Source organism: Sceloporus undulatus, chromosome 1, assembly GCF_019175285.1.
Source record: "Sceloporus undulatus isolate JIND9_A2432 ecotype Alabama chromosome 1, SceUnd_v1.1, whole genome shotgun sequence".
Taxonomy (NCBI): Eukaryota; Metazoa; Chordata; class Lepidosauria; order Squamata; family Phrynosomatidae; genus Sceloporus; species Sceloporus undulatus.
Genome location: NC_056522.1, coordinates 134,610,203 through 134,627,777, shown reverse-complemented (window position 1 = coordinate 134,627,777; position 17,575 = coordinate 134,610,203). Strand labels below are relative to the sequence as shown.

The 17,575-nt window shown below is 39.0% G+C and overlaps 2 protein-coding genes across 5 annotated transcripts in view; both read left to right on the top strand.

Moving 5' to 3' along the window:
• COLEC11 (collectin subfamily member 11) overlaps window positions 1–5,237 on the top strand; it is a 29,237-nt gene extending 24,000 nt beyond the window's left edge. For 2 of the 3 annotated variants that reach the window (XM_042440950.1, XM_042440943.1), the window contains exons 6-7: window positions 583–678; window positions 835–5,237. In XM_042440950.1, coding sequence (XP_042296884.1) covers window positions 583–678; window positions 835–1,244 — 506 coding nt within the window. In that variant the 3' untranslated portion in view covers window positions 1,245–5,237. The remainder of the gene's footprint in view (window positions 1–582; window positions 679–834) is intronic. The other variant, XM_042440959.1, reaches the window with a different exon arrangement.
• Window positions 5,238–16,779: 11,542 nt separating this feature from the next.
• The window catches only part of ALLC (allantoicase), a 20,342-nt gene continuing 19,546 nt past the window's right edge, over window positions 16,780–17,575 (top strand). The window contains exon 1 of one of the 2 annotated variants that reach the window (XM_042444946.1): window positions 16,780–16,885. The gene's annotated coding sequence lies outside the window, so the exon portion shown is untranslated. The remainder of the gene's footprint in view (window positions 16,886–17,575) is intronic. The other variant, XM_042444947.1, reaches the window with a different exon arrangement.

Below are 17,575 nucleotides of genomic sequence, written 5' to 3'. Positions count from 1 at the left end.
TAACCCTAGCAATAGCTCTTGCCCTAGCTCTAGCCCTAAACCTAATATGAACCTGAACCCGAATACTAGCAATAGCTCTTGCTCTTGCTCTAGCCCTAATCCTAATCCTAACCCTTGTTGTTTTGTCTCGTTATTCCTGGGGTGGGTGGGCACAATTTCCTCATGTTCAGTTCATCCATGTGGAGTCACTTATTTCCTTTACACAATTTCTACCATAGATGGGATTACATGAATGTCAGTGTTAAGCCAGCTGTACATAGATATAAGGCACAATAGCCATTACTGTGACGCATTGGCCCCATAGCAGAAATTGTTGCTGTATACTATGGGCTTTATCAGCTTAGTTCATAAAGATTTATTGATGAGATCATTATGTAGGATGGATTATATAAGCAACTGTTTAACATGTTTTTACAAGCTTTCAGTCAGATCTGTGAGTTCACTACCTTCAGTGGAACACTGAGTGACAGGACAGAATAGATCAGTAGGTCAAAGCTGTGAAATGTGCACTGATCTGGGGTGGGGGAGGAAAAAATATAGGTCTGTTGTGTAAATGCCTACATATGTATATGGATTTTGCAGGTATACCTTGTGAATGTGGCCAGCTACGGACAGCCATTGGTAAAATGGATAACCAGGTGACCCTTCTGACGACTGAGTTAAAGTTTATTAAAAAAGGTAAGAGTGTCCATGTAAACATTCTCCCCCTATTTGATAAACAGTTGCAGATTTAAAAATCTTGCCTGCTCTGTAGTTGGTTGATTGTGTCTGTGAGTCTGTCCCATGTGGTGTGCATTGAGTTGGTTTATAGAAATGCAAGTGGTCACTTTTCAGCACTGCCCTCCCCCGCAGCTGTCGCTGGTGTGCGTGAGACGGATAATAAGACATTCTTGTTGGTGAAAGAAGAGAAGAGGTACATGGACGCCCAGCTCTACTGCCAAGGAAGAGGAGGGACGCTGAGCATGCCCAAAGATGAGAGCACCAATAGCCTCATTGCTTCTTACATCAGCCAAGCTGGCCTTAGCCGAGTTTTCATTGGCATCAATGACCTTGAGAAGGAGGGCAGTTTTGTGTTCTCGGACAGATCCCCTATGCAGACCTTCAACAAGTGGAGCAGCGGTGAACCAAATAATGCTTATGACGAGGAGGACTGTGTGGAAATGATAGCCTCTGGAGGGTGGAATGATGTTGCCTGTCATATTACAATGAATTTTGTTTGTGAATTTGACAAAGAAAATGTGTAATATTCATCCTTTCATTCTCCTTACTTTGTACCTGAACTTACCATCAATATTTCGCAGCCCAAATATGATCCTGATCAGTGCTCCATTTTTTTGATTCCCTTTTGTGAAATTTAGTACCATGTTCAGGAGGTACTAACTTTCAAGCAATCTTCTTCATGGTGGTCTGGACAAATATCCCAGAACATCCTCAATTATGCTTTAGCACCAAATTTCGTCAGCCACCAAGAAGAACAGTATTTGTTGTGAACGTAGTGTTAATTTTGTGTACATCCATGATACTAAAAACACTATCTGTGTGTGTGTGTGAGAGAGAGAGACAAAGAAATATGCACACTGAACAAGATCCAGGTGCAGCATGTCTCAAACTTCTCTACACCATTTTGGAGTGTACATGTGTGTCTTTTGGTGCACTATAACATTGGTTTACTTTGCTCACGTTTGGCACTGCTGTGCTATATTCTGAAAGATCAGTTTTGGGTTATCCAAGCAGTACTTCTGTTTGCATAGTGGAAAAGTGTGTCATGTGGGAGGCCTGTTGTGTGAAGTGTACATGACATGTTGACACCCAATCACAAGGTTATTCAATGCAGCTAGTACAGTATTTCTCCCTTTAAAAAAAGTTACATGACTGGAGTGTTGGTAGGAAGGACTTATTTCATAGTTGCATACATGTGGCAGTTGGCTGGAAAGCCAGCGAGCAGCCACTGGATATTGTGCTCAGTATTGTGCTGGGACTTGGGAGATCCAGGTTCTAGTCTGCACTGGCCCATGAAAAGTACTGGTCTTGGGTGACCTACTTCACTTTTATTATGAAGCTAAAAGTGGGGAAGAGCCATATGTCCCATCTTTTGCTCCTTGGACAAATGTATTTAGCAAGTAATAAAATGAAGGAAACATGCTCACTTCTCCAACAGTCAGAGAGGAATAACTTTGGGGATCACCTATCATCTGTAGCACAGTGGCTCAGCATAATCTGTTGGGAAGGTCTCCTTGTCAAGCCCCATTGAAATGAAGATCTCTGTTTTATTTCAAGAGGGCTTTGATGGAAGAACTTCTTGATGGATTATATGTCAAAGGAAAAAAAAGGCCAAAATTCTGATAGGAGTTGACACATGTAAACATGAAATACATTAACAGTAGCAACACTGAGGGATTAATTAATGATCTTTTAAAAATGTCAAGGAATACTGGTCCTTCTATCTACTCCAAAGCCTGCCTTAATTACACTTCGTTGACAAACCATTATAGTGATATTTTTAGTATATGATATTACTTATTGTACAGCTGTAAATATAATATGGGTATTTCAAATATCAGTATTTACCCTTTAGAAGGGAAGATCAGAATTAACATACATGATTTGCATGATTGTAAAGAAATATGACCATAATCTAATGCAGAGTTAAACATACATAAACCACTTTAAATCAGCAGGCTTTAAATTGCTTAACTCTGAATTAGATTATGACTTATTGGCCTTTGGACAGGTGATATACTTTGGATCCTTTGTTGAGATTAATGGAGATGTACAACTACAGTGGAGAGTTAAGTGTAGATTTTAGGATTTTATTTTTGAAGACATATCTCTGGTTTCTCTTTTAAAAAATAATTGATATTGTTAATATTAAGTGCTCGCAATGGAGTGCAATTTTATGCTGTTTCACAAATATAAAATGTCTTACAGAGAACATGTATCACTTTCTGTACAATAACAGTCTATTTTCTCAGGTCTTCCATTACACTTAAGAACAACTGTCTGCAAATGTGGGTATGGTATACAGAACAAAATTGCCTAAAATGGATTTAACTGATCATAATTTGGGAACAGAAATGGAAAATGAAATCCAAGATTATTTACAGAAAGCATCAATCCAATTTCTTGGTTTTCTTATGTGTTCTTAGTTTTAGATGGGGTCTTAGCATTGTATTGTTGTTTGATGACCAAAACAATTTACTAATTTCCTCCAGTTTGAACTGATGACCTGTTCAGGCTTAAAGCCATCTCAGGAGCCCAGTCCTACCATGAATTGCACATGAATCCACTGTAATCAGGAGGATAAACAACCAGATGTCAAATGGCTACCCTGATTTTATTGCATATTTGCAAGCTGCTGCTGTTAGATAAAAATTAAAGCAGTCTCTTCACTGTATTATGTATTATGAAATGGAAAATGTCTTTGCTATCCACTAACAGAAAAAAATAGTTTAAAGTTTGTCCTCCAGTTTTCCAGCCTAGATACTGTATAGAGATGAATAGAAATGAAAAATCTCTCTACAAGTATTAAATGGAAGCAAGTTGACTTAATCAATTTAATGAATATTATCCATTTATTCCCCTTGAGGATGAGGCTAGTAGTTATTACACCTGTAGGTTGTCCATTTATGAAGTTCTCAGTTTCAGTTATGATTACTGCGATCTTAATCCTACAAGAGTTGATCCAACTGATGTCTCTTCTAGTCCAGTTACATATCAAAGAGGTGCACAGGAAGTTGATGAAATTAACATTGAATTTACATATTATTTCCCACTTCATTTACATAAACAAATCCACCCTAAGTCCGATACAGATCCTAGTCCTATGCATGGGGCAGCAATTCGACTGACTTGTCAAGACTGCTAGTGCTACAGTTCAACAGAGATAAGTATATTAATATGGGTGAACTGTAAGATTCAGTCAGGTATGGTAATACAAGTTAAACATAGCTCACTGTCTGCTTAACATCTGGAATAAGCCTAATGTATTGCTTCCCCACAAAGAGTTATTGGCTCATATCTCCCCAGGAATACAGACAGCAGTTCTCAATCACAACCAAAAAGTTTCCAGTCTTGCCTATGCATAAGCTGTTTTAATAAGTTGTTTAATAAACATAAAAGAATTTCAATATTTGCTGTAGCCATTATTTGCTTCCATTTTACGCTCACTTTGCAATGTTGCTGGCTAGTGTGCTTCTTTGTAAATCTTTTTCTTTGTACAGGCATCCCATAAGTTTTGTGACCAAGCTATGCCTACATTTATTAGCAAACTGTCTTTCACAAGGTCACAGAAGGTTTGAGTCCTTTGCCATGGAGGTTTGTGGCTTTACAGCTTTGTGCTTTTTTTGCCTGGGATAAGAAAATAAAATTGGGGCATGTAAAAAATAGTGACTGGTGCTGAATCCCAGAGCTTGGGAAAGTTAGCTTTTTGTGGCTTACAACTCCCAGAATCCTCCAGCCAGCTTGGCCTTTGAGTATGTTGGATAGGGTAGATGATCTGGGAATTGTAGTTCCCCAAATCCAAGCTCTTCCCAAAATGTTCTGTGGATAAATTCATACACTTGAATAATTCTAACTCATACACATAATTGGTATTAATTCTTGCTGAAGAAACCTTTTTCCTTTTAAGTTAGGGGTGGACATCATGCTGCCTTCTAAATCTTCTTGCACTGCAAGTAGCCGGAGTCCTAGACTGCATACCATAGGTTAAAAAATGCTGGGAATGACAGTATAACAAGAGCTGAGGAGCTGTCTGCTTCCTACTCCTGCTTTAACTAAATGTGAAAACACACAAAGTGCAACATTAAACTTATCTACATTGATTTTAATGGCACATCTTAGATGTGCTTTGTCAAAGTAACATTCCAGTGGTTATGGCAAACACTGAGGAGTATGACAAAAGGATTATGACTTAAAACTGCCATTTGGTTTAGTTTTCTGCTCATAACATAGAGGGCATAACACATTGCCTTGTGTATTCAATATTTGTTTCTTTACTATGACATTACACAATGACCTCTCTGTTGAAATTATGAAAGTGCACCAGGTAAAACTTAATACATATTCTTCCAATAAGCTTCCAATTAGCACATGGATGCAAATGAATGACTAATTTACAGCACTGCAATTATTAAGAGATTTTGTTTGTATCATTTTTTGCTCTCAGAAATAAAGTGTTCCAGTGTCTGAAATCACTGCATCATTTTATGTTTAAGAAAATAAACCATTTTATCTCAACACATTTCTTGCAAACTTTTTTCCTTGGTGTAAAAGCAATAACATCTTGCCACTAATTCCCATACTTTAACATTACTAGAATTTAAAGAGAATTATAGAGGTGTCCTGGGAATTGAGCTTTCCAACATATACATTTTTAGCCTCTGGGATATAGGGTGACTACACAAATTTATTTGGATAAATTAATGGAAGGACGGTTTCCAGATTTCGTCCCAATTTTGGTATGCTCCCCTACACCAGAAACCTTCCAGTTCCCATCCCATTTCATTCATGAATGTCTCTTGACCTTCTGGAGAAGGTTTTTTGTGAGGGTTCAATTAGCCAGGGGAGCTGTGGATAGGAAGTGTTCCTTCTGTCAATTTAAAGATAGCTTTGGATCTGAGGGCTTCTCCAGATGACCAACAGTCCTGGTAAATGCTGGGCTATTGTGTTCCTGAGTTGTATACCTCGCAGTGGTTGTTCCCATCCCTGCATCCCATCATACTAGTGTGGCCTTTTTTCCTTGCTTACTTGAGGAATAATGTGGGTCACATTCCTCCCTGGAAATGCAGATGAAATACCAAAATGTAGGAAAGTTCATATTCCTCTTTCAACACGTCATCAGTAGGACTATCCAGGAATTACAGGAGGAACTGAGATAATCAAGATGGGTTGGGACTTTAATTTATTATTATTATTATTATTAGTAGTAGTAGTAGTAGTAGTAGTAGTATCTCTGCCTGTACTGGAAAATCTCAGAAGAGGAGAGGGAAAAAAACACTTCCTGCCCTGGGTTTAAAAAGTTGTAGCTTTTCACAAATATTAGACAAAGATAGGACACACAGTCAGGTCTCCATATCTAGGGATTCTGCATGCATGGATTCCATCATCCAAGGCTTGATAATATGTTGATTTTTTACCTTGATTTAGCCATTTTATATAATTGATACCATTTCAATACACCATTGTATATCTTGGGATTTGAGCATCTATGGATTTTGGTATCTATAAGGGGGTCCTGGAACCAAACTCCAACCGATACCAAGGGCCAACTGTATTATGTTTGAATGTTGAACACCCTCTGGATACCTACAGGTACTACGCCCGCCAAATCATGAAGCTTTTGCCCAGTCTGAATGAGCTCTAAGGCTTATGACAGGAATTACAATTGATATAAACACATTGCCCACACCATGGACTGGAAGCCATGTCTGAAAAGCAATTGCCTGAATAACTTCAATGATATCTGAACCATTGGCTTGGGTTGTAGGCATCCACAGACACACGAAAGATGTGGATTCCTCAAGATCCAGAGCAAGGTGAGTTGAACTGATACACTTTCACTTTCTTAAAAAAAAGAGTTCCATGGCCCATCCTTGCTACTTTTGTTTGTATCCTTTCATAAGATGAGACTATATCAGACCAAAGCCCTATCTGTTCACAGCATTGCCAACGAGTCTTTCCAATAGCCCGCATAGGTATTTTATAGGTAGTAATCTAAACTTTAAACTGTGCCTCAAAGCAAACTAGTAGCTCTACTCTCAAACAGTCCAGATTTGGCAGGGAGTTGATCTATCCATCCAGACAGGAAAAATGAAAAAGTTGCTGGATTTTGTTCCTGTCCTTTCTGATTTATTTATTTATTTGTACCTCTACATGATGCCCCCCCCCTTCCTGAGGTTAAATTAAATCGTTTTAATACTTTAGAACCATAGAATCCTAGGAGATTATTGCACACAGGAAGAGACGCAGGATCTAAAAGACGAAAACGGATGTTATCGCATTTACCCCTGTCCGGACTGTAGGCAGCCTGTATCCACTTGGGCAGCCCACCTGCAACCCAGACTTCTCCAATAGCTTTTTCAAGAATGGAAAAATCTCATTCTTGAAAAAGCTGCAGGAGAAGTCCAGGTTGCAGACAGGCTGCCCGGGTGGATATAGGCTGCCTACAGCCTGGGCATGGGTAAAAGCACTAACACTAGTTTTTGTCTTTTAGATCCTGTGTCTCCTCTGCTGGGATTCCTGGGTGCAATAATCTCTTTAGGCTGTATCCACACTTCAGAAATAATCCGGTTTGATACCACTTTAACTGCCATGACTCAATGCTATGGAATTCTGGAAATGGTAGTTTGTTGTTGTACCAGAGCAAAGCCCATATGTTGTAACCAAAGAACCACTGGGAGAATCAACCACATGAGAGAAAGAGAGAGGTGTCAATGTTATATTAGCTCACCAGAGCGACTATTAAGTACTGATATTCATAGGATGGCCATTTTTCTTTTTAAAGTTCCCTTTCATAGGAAATGTAGAAGATGGTTTTCCAGCATGTCTCCACAACAACTAATATACAGTTGACCCTCCTTATCCATGGATTATTTATCCACAGATTCAACCATCCCAGGATTGAAAATATATATATTAAAAAATCCAAAATTGTTACCATTTTATATAAGGAATACCATTTTATTATGCCATTGCATATAATGGAACTTGATCATCCATGGATTTTGGTATCCATGGGGAGTCCTGGAACCAAACCCCAGTGGATATCAAGAGCCCACTGTACATGAAAATGAGATGCAGGTATATAGTGGTGGACACCAACTGGGTCTCTGCAGCCCGTGGCTATATCCCAATGTATCTCCACTATGTGCCCCTGTGAATTAATATGGGACTGCTCGCCTCAGGCTTCAAACCATTAAGGTTGTCATCCTGAGTAACCCATCACACATGCTATGGGCATGTCTACATTTCTACAATGTGAAGCAGCCCTGACTGTTGCAAGAAAGATGCATTCTGACTCCGCCATTCCTAACTTGGTGTCCTCCAGCCGTGTTGCTGTGCTTCTGGGAATTGTATTGACATAAAATTTGAAGGCACCAGGTTGGGGAAGGCCTATCTAACTAGTTTAAGGTGTAGTTTAATAATCTCCATGTTACCATGCTGCCCTCTAGTGCTAGACTCTAAGGAAACAAGCAGCTCTGCAACTGCTTTACTGCAAGTACTGAGCTTGAACACTGAGAGTGACTGCTTTGGAATGTATTATCAGTATTATTATTATTATTTATTATTAACCTTTATTTATGAAGCGCTGTAAATTTACACAGCGCTGTACATGCAATCCTTTTAGTTAGACGGTTCCCTGCCCAGTATCAGCGCTATGGTTTCTATTTCTGTTTTATTTGCATTTGTGTGTGTGCGTGTGTGTGAATACTTGCACACATCAAGTATCACAGTATATGCTTTATTTTGTATACTTCAGCCAGAATCCTTTTGGGCAGTTATGAATGCGCAACTTAGAGTTATGCACTTGGGATTGTTTTGTATTAATTCTTCCTATGTAACCTCTAGTTTAGTTTAGGGGCTACATAAGGATTGTGGGAGTCCCCCAATCTCCACTTACCAGGAATCAGCATCAACAGTGGTCTGTTCCTCTGCTAATAAGGAAGCAGAAGACCAAGAATCCCACTCCCTGGGTGAGCAACCTCCAGCACAAGGGGGAATTGTGATGGGGATCTTGCTTCTTCCTGTTACCCCAGAGATCAGCCATGGAAGGGGTATGATCTTCAGTCACCAGCTTCCCAATCAACAGATGAGTAGATCCCCATCCATTGCAGAGGCTGCTTCCCATAAGTGAAAATTGGGCGTCGGGGTCAGGATGGGATTAATTGTATAACAGCATAACTATGGTCTTTATATATGTGCAAATCCCCAACAGGATTTTGACTATCAGTTCAATTGAAAAACATATATATCTGAAATAACCCTAAAAGAGTATGGCCTGAATTTTCTTTTAACTCTGACTAGAGTAGACCCATTGGATCCATTAGATTTATCTCTGTGTTGACTCACCATTAAACAATTGGTTTAATGAGTCAAGACGAGGCTAATGAACAGGACGCCAGCTTGTTTTTGCCACCTTCCCATCTCATACCGTGCTATGGCTCTTGTGTTTTGAGCTAAGGCTAAACAAATAGAAATGTATGAAGCCATGCCTCCCTCATCATAGAGAAAAGAATATTGTAAAAATATTGTCGGATGAACTTTGATGCACTGTTAAGCAAGCATTTCAAGAGGGACCTTCATCCACTTCCTTAGGCATCCTGTCAGGAAATAAAAATGGCAGCACTTTTTACAGCCTGGGGGTGGGGAAGAGCATTAAGAAAGGCTTGAGAGGTTTGTGGTGGTCTGAGATATTAATCTGCCAACTTTGCTTTCTAGCAGGGTTCTTGTGTTCTTAAGAGTAAAAAAATCTAAACTGTTTTCCAAGATTTTGTTTCCACAAAAAATGCCACTTGTTAATTTTCACCTGTAATACCCTTGTTAAAGAAGAGGCAAGGACCTTGCGAAGGAAAAGAAGTGGCAACTTTAAAAGGGCTTTCCTATTTCAGGCATTACTTTAGGGAAACTATGCCTGCAATGCTACATATATTTACTAGGAAATAAGGTCCATTGAGGATAGTGGGGCTTACCTCTGGGTAAATATGTGTAGGGTTACACTGCAAACTAACCTATGCGGCTCAGCCATTTAAGAGGCAAATATGTGAGGTTTATATGCAAAATAAAGCATGTGGATATTGTAAGTGTTTCCTGTGGTGAATGTTTATTTCAGAAGAATTCTGCCCTGGGCACTGAGCTGAAGATGGCGCCAAGCTGAAGATGCTGCTGGTGTTCAGTATACTATTCTGAGAAAGCTAGGGCTGATAACTATAAGCAGTAAGTGTCTTGTTATTTTTCCAGCATTTTCAGGTTGCTTGATTACTTTGAGCAAAAGTAATCTTCCATCAGTTAGCTTAGAAATATTGGTTGCAGTTCTATATCATGGTCTACCCTGCATAACTTTACAGATGCTTAGCTATGTAGCAGAGATGCTGTGAACTCTCCTAGTGAATTGCGAAGATGTATTTCAGGGCAGCAGCAAAAGTGTCTTGATGTGCATTGGGCTCTACCATTGCAAGTTGGAAGTCCCTAGCTGTTGCCTGGATGTGCATTAGTGCCATTGTACAATGGCCCCGATGTGCAATGGTCATTCCACAGGCTCCTCTATGTAGTAATGTCATGGTAGCCCCTTGCTGAGTACAAACATTGTGGAACTGCTTACTTCTATTTCCAGTAGGAGTAATCCACTTACCTAGATCTAAATCCCACACTGAAGTACAGTCATTTCCCCCCTAATTTCCAGTTTGATGTCAGTAATGCCTATATTTACTTAGAAACAGCATTACCAAACACTACAACAACTACAAATACTATGTGTACTATGAAAAATAAAGAAAGAAATGGAAGAGGGTGGGGAAGGAATAAGTCTGAAGGATCTCTTCACTCAAGACATTTTCCGCCAGGCAGAGTTTGGAAAAACTCCATTTTGATCTACAGTTCCATAAATTCCAGGATTCTGAGAGTTGTATGCCAAAAAAGAAAATTTTTCAAGTTCTGGGCCTGGCCCAATTTGTGTCTTCCACAGAAGGACGTAGCTGCATATTAAATTACAAGGTTTGGTCAAAGAGGTTCGAGGCTGCTGCATTACCCAGTAGTATTGCCAGGTGAAACACAAGACAGGGATCCTGTGTGTTGCATTAGTGAACAGAAGCAGGAATCTCATCAGGTGTTGCTTTTCAAGCAAGCTGCACCTGCGAAATTTCTTCTCTCTGTGTGTGCACACATGTACACCTTCAAGTCATCTGTTGATTTATGGCAACTGTATCAATTTCATAGGCTTTTCTTAGACAAGGAATACTCAGAGCTAGTTTTGCCAGGTCCTTCCTCTGAAATATAGCCTACAGTACCAGCTATTCATTGGTGCTCTTCTGCACAGCCATTAAAGGTACAGGTGCCCTGCCCTGATTTTCATCTGGCAACCCTAGCCTAACAATGTGGGAAGGGGAAAACAGAACTCTAAAATGTCAGGGTGCAGTAAGCAAAGTTGTGGGTTAATTTATCTTCAGAAAGAATAAAAATATATCTTGTCTACTTCTGTCCTCTCTGCTGAGCATCTCTCAGGGTGGAGGACAGTTCAGCACTGAGTCACTGGTCGTGAGATGATGAGTGGTGTATACGCATGAGTGCATGTACCATTAAAGTTCATTCCCACTGGCAGGTACTAATTCGGTGACTCATAGGAGCTGCCTCTCTTGCAAGGCATTTGTGTTTGAAGTATTTTGAAGTGGTACAGAAATTCAGTCTGAGCTGTGATTTAGCACTTAGACTGCAGCCACTGCATGACAGATATGTATGTAGCAATGCAGACATTCAGAATGAGAATGCTGAGGCTGAAGAGGCTCTGCATAAATGTGGAAAGAGGAGCCAAAAAGAATCCCAGTTGTTCTCTTTAAAATAATATTTCTCTCTGTGTATGTCTGTGCAATCCTACCACCCACATTTTTGAACCTGTCCAGCCCACTTTTTGTCCTCCAGTGACTTGCTGTTATTGTGTGCCTTCAAGTAGTTTCCAACTTATGATGACCCAAAGGTGAACCTATCACATGGTTTTCTGCAACTGAGAGAATGTGACATGCCCAAGGACACTCAGTGCGTTTCCATAGCTGAACTGGGATTCGAATGCTGGACTCCAGAGTCATAGTCCAATGTTCAAGCTAGTACATTGTGCTGGCTTCTACTCTGGGGGGGGGGCTACACAGTGTAATAACACCCACAAATAGGTTTAAAAACCATTTATGGAAATCTTGGGGTTCCTTTGACCTACAGATACCTCCCTCTTGTGTGTGGATGGTGACAATTTGGCTTCATAAAGACTGGTGCTGTCACTGTTAATATATATGATTTGCCCCTGTTATGTCCCTCCAGAGGATCTGTTGGAGCACAATATTACATATGCATGGCTTATTACCAAGAGTCTAATAAAAGAAATTAAAGGCAAACACTCAGTAGGAAAAGGAAGCATTTTAAAACCCCATTCTTATGCAGCATTAAATATAATGCATTATTATGCATAGGTGTCTCCTTCAAAAGAAGAATTAAAAAGGAATCCAATATGATAAGCTGTTTAGTTTAACCATTTTTCATTTAAAACAGGCAGTGGAGGATATAATTGGCTTGCTATTTGCTTCATCCAATGGTAGGGTTTGTTTGTTTTTTTACCTCCAATAGCTCTTATCCAGGTTCTGATGGAATTTTGTATGTCCTCATCATCTTGTTTTATTTCTGTATTGCTCATGTGCCATTCATTTTATGGCACATTTGAACAGACAAAAGTATAACTGAATTTGTCTTCCCAGAGCTCTTGAATTTTTGTTCTCAGTCCATGAAATTCCTCAACACAATCACCTTCACTTTCATAAAGCACCCACCACTTAGAAGGAACATGAAAGTTTTTTTTTTAAAAAAAATAGCATTTTAGTTGCTCATCCCATGAACAAATAAGCCAGCCATCTTACCTCTTCCGGCTAGAATTCAGGATCTAAGATGCTCCCGGATGTTATCATACCTAAATCGTCACCAATCTAGGGGGGATGTCACCGACCCGAGGCATCCTAGGTTGAAGCCTCGCTCAGCCGGCTAATTTTTTAAGTTGGAAGCTCCCTGACTTCAAAATAGTGAGTGAGGTTTCGACCTGGGATGCATCCAGGTGGCATCATCCTGCGTAGATAGGTGGTGATTTAGGTATGATAACATCCGGGGGCATCCTAAATCCTGAATTTAAGCCAGAAGAGGTAAACCAATGTATTCGTTCATGGGATTAGCTTCTTAGACAAAACTTGAATGGGTAAAGAAGAGCTCTTATATAGCTCAGCTGTAAACAAGGCCTTTTGTGGCTGGAGATTCAAGTTCATCTATATTGTCATAAGGGGCTTGGAGAGCACTTGAGGAGCTTGGAAAAATTACTTACTAAACTACAGCTTTCCAAATTCCCAGGCAGCATGGCTAGTCATTATGCTGGCTGGGGAACTAAATTAACTGTAGTCCAAAAAATAACTTTTCTAAGCTTTGTATACATGAGCCTTTCTTTGATGCAACCATTTGTCATTTTTTGTCGACAAATAGTTGAAGGTAATTTGCTTTCTTTATACCTTTTCCTACAAATTTTAATCATTTGAGGTTTACTTGTTCCAAGAGTTCTGAAAATGTGTTCCCAGGAACATCAGTAATGGTGGGCAAACTTTCCAGAAAAAGTTTGGCCACCACCAAAAATTGCACCACAAACACGTTGCTCCCTCCCACTACTAAGGAATCCCTCCCACCACCTGTGGACCAAATTATTTTGGGATATGAAGTCAAAAATCCCACAAACACTTATCCTTGGAAGTAAAAATGCAACAAAATTAAAATTAAACAACAAGAATTTGGTTGACCTGTTACAGCATCTAAGCTCATTCATTTGAGATGACTTTTTCATTGTACTAATGTCGGGTCAGTTTAGTCATTTCCAGAAACGTGCAGCTTTGAAAGGTATGCTGAGTGTGTTATCACACACACACTTTTATTTGTTACAATCCAGATTTGGCCCTGCAGCTTTCAGTGAATCCAAGGTTCACTTAATATTAAAGACATTGATCGAGGCCAACCAAGTAGCCAAACCAACCATATAAATTTCTGTTATCTATAAGTAAATATGACATGTGAGGCTTACAACAAGAATGGAATAGAGAACTAAATATCCAGTTCTGACTAATCCATGAGTGTTGGTTTTAGCATCTATAACTAATATGGCTATAGCCCTTCAACTACATCTTATACAGCAGAAATGGCTCTTTCTGGTATTATGCTCACCAAAATGTCTAGTCAAGAAAGGGCTTTCTAAATCAGTAAATTGTTGGTGATACAATACTGCCAATGCTTCCTTAATTTGTATGTTTTGGGAGGAAATTATCCCATGAGTAAATTGGATTTTGTACATGTTCTTTTAAATTATTTACCTGTTTCTTGGAAATTAACAAATGGCCAACAGAAGTGGATTTTTCACACTCTTTTGATTGCCAGAAGATTAACACTGTATTTCATTAATGGAAATATAATTCTTCTCCACCATTCAATGGATAGAAAATCTAACAACACTTGCAATATTTGAAAGAATGTTGAATCGACAAAATTTACAACTGGACATATATTTGGACCTTTGTTCAACTTTTATAGAAACTTAAGACTGAATGTGGTTATTTTTCCTCCTTTCACATGTACATTTTCCTACTTTTGTTATACAGGTACTAGAACATTATTGTGTCTCTAATAATAACAACAACAACAATATTAATAATAATAATGATGATGCATGCACTTATTCATACAGGTTGATACTGTGATACAGGCTTGATATTTGGAATGAGCATGTCTCCTAGAACATATTTTGGGATCTTTTGCAATCTATTACAGTTGCTAGCACATGAAGGGAGGTAGAAACAGTCTCTGAAAGGAGAAAGTCTGAAACTGCTGGCTAATTAAAAGAATTTGTCTGTGCAGCAAGCAAACTGTTTAGAACTATTTCTTTCTCAACTTCCTTGTCATCTATATTGAATTTCTGCAAATCCTCTGCGGTCACTATTTTTTTCCTTAATGCTCAACATTAAGCCTGCCTTGTCACTTCTTTGTTTTTCTTTAGCAATTGTTAAAAGCCTCTGATATAATATATAATGTTCTTGAAATTTAGTCTGTATTGGCAGGACCACTAGAAATGTGCGGATCTATATTTGTCAACATAAAAACTGCATCAGAACAGGTCAAACACAGGTGCCATTAGTAAAGCATGCCCTTGATTTCAAACAGGCTGAGAAGCTTTGTCAAACTATGGACTTTATCACACGGGAGGGAAGTGCCCAAATCCTGTGCATAAATAGGATTTAAATCCGGGAATATCCTGCAAAAGCAGGATTGTTTTCAGACAACATTGGACTAATTGAGCATTAAGGCAACATTAACCCATGCAGAAAGAAAGCAAAATCGGCCACTTTTTACTTTCAGGATTTCCCCGATAGTAAAAAAGCTACCAATTCTGCCCACTTTCTGCACAGGTTAATGTCAGGTTAATGCTCATTTAGCCCAACATGCCTGAAAACAATCCCAATTTTTTGAGATTTTCCCGGGATATAAACCCCGTTTATCTACGGGATTTGGGCAATTTGCTTCCTGTGTGATAAGGTCCTATAGCATAAGGAGAGAATTTATTATAAATACAAAAATGTAGCAATACTGCCTCCTGTGCAAAATTGGGGTATGTGGAAAAGTGAGGGATGTTGGGGAAAGTTTTGGACCACAACATTTACCATTTTTTGGAATGTGTTTGTGTGTGTGTAACCCTCCAAGGTCACTGGCAACCAGGAGGGAAACTCTCTTTAACTCCAGACAGAAGCTTCTTCTGTTGTGTCTGTAATAGCCCTCTCCTCCCACAACTTCATAAAATACCTTTGTTCAATTTATTCATTTATTTTTAGCATGGCATCTATCTTATTCTCATTTGTAGCCTTGATATCTTTAAAGAGAGGGTTTTTTTTCTCTTGATGACAAAATCCATATTTTAAATCCTTTACTCCCAGTAGGGCAAACCTGTCACAATTAAAGTCTCTTCATTCTTCCACTCATGGAGAAATACTTTCTTCTGACTTGTCAGCTGCTGTTAGTTGGGTTAAAATGTGTTTAGGTCAAACAAATCATTTTTATCTGCAGCTATTTGTACGAACCTGGTTTATACTAATGCCATATTTGTATGTCTTTTTTGTTAACACAAATCAAGCAAACCATGGATAACTGGTGTAGTATAATACATTTATGCCTGTCAAGCTGCTCCAGTTTATGATATTTTGTTTTGGATTTATGTAGTTTCTCTTGCTCTTTACTGATTAAAAAAACCCTTTAAATCTACAATATTATTTTTCTTGCTTTCCTGAGTTTTTTTGTTTTGCTGGATTACTTTTAAGACAGTTTGTACTCTTGCCTTGTAACTGTTGTCATGAACTGGTCAGTTCTATCTCCTCCATTTCTTGGCCTTTGGCAAAACCAGCAAGGCCTCCTCCTTTTCTGAATTTGATTGCTCTTTGCAAGAAAAGACTGGCTGCATGGTTGGAGGCTATGGACTTTTTGTCACGCCAGCTTTGGGACCTTGGGAAACGCCTGGCCTCTGGAGCCAAGCCTGGCAGTGTGCATTAACAAAAAACAATGTGAAATAGCAGGGCTGACTTTCATTTTTCAGCAGATGGGGTAAGGTGGGGATATATTCGCTTACAAAATAATAGGGTTCTTTCCCAAGGCTGGGACATGCTACAAGGGAAAGATAACTCTGTGGTTGCTGTGTTCGTGATAAGAGATGCCATTTCAAGCATGGTTCCAGGAACAAAGTTTGTGCAGCCAAAGATCAATGTGCAAATATCTGCACCAAAATGTGTCACAAATGCTGTTAATCTTGGAATGGATTAGGTTGATTTCAGATGTGCTCTTTGAATCAAAATATTAATGAACTACGTGAGTGAAAAGTGAAGATTTAATAAGAACTTTCTAAATGGAAAAAACTGACTATTCTTTCTTTGTATTTGTTTGAGTAAGAAGAGCAGGGTGGATATTTGGAGAGCGGAAGATGTTTTACAGAATCAACAAAGCTTAATGATTGTCTACTGGTTTTGCAATGTGCTTATTTTAGATTGCGGATTGTGAACCAACCCCTTTAAAACATTGATCTGTTCATGCTGCAGATTCTTCAGAGTTGCTGAAAGACAAAACTAGCAAAAAAGTAAGCTTAATTGATTTCAATCTATTTTTTTCCTGAAATGTTATGAAATAAAATGTTATGGGAAAGATATTTTAGACTGAACTGTTAAGAATATGCATCAGATTTTACATAGTCTTCCCTACTTTGAGACTAAATTATGAAAATATCCTATTTAATAATTTCAAAGAATTTTCTTTCCAGTTTCATTATGTCTCAAAAAATTACATTGCTATGTATAGCATTAGCTTCCACTGCCAAAATATTACTGTTTGTACTAATGTCTGGGTAGCACAATTAAAGGATTACTTGGAGTTTTAGGAAGATACCTGAGTTAGTCAAGATCTGACAGGGCCTGAACAGACAGGCCAAAATAAAGCTGCTTTGGGTCACTTTGGAGGTATACTGTTTAAATGGCACACATATTTTAAGATGCCAGAAGCTGCGCCAAAGCTGCACTCTAGTCCTTAGGACTAGACTGTGGCTTCGGTGTGGCTTCTGGCCTCTTAGGACGCATGCAGCATTTAAACAGCATACCCCCAAAGTGACCCAAAGAAGCTTTATTTTGGCCTGTCTGTTCAGGCTTAGAGAATATGTGTGACCATACTGCACTTGGATTTTGGATTGGGATGAAAATGTCTCTTCTCAGGTTTGTCGTGAGTGTAACAGCCAAAAATGGTTTTGTAGGAGGATGGTTATTGTCCAGTAAAGTCC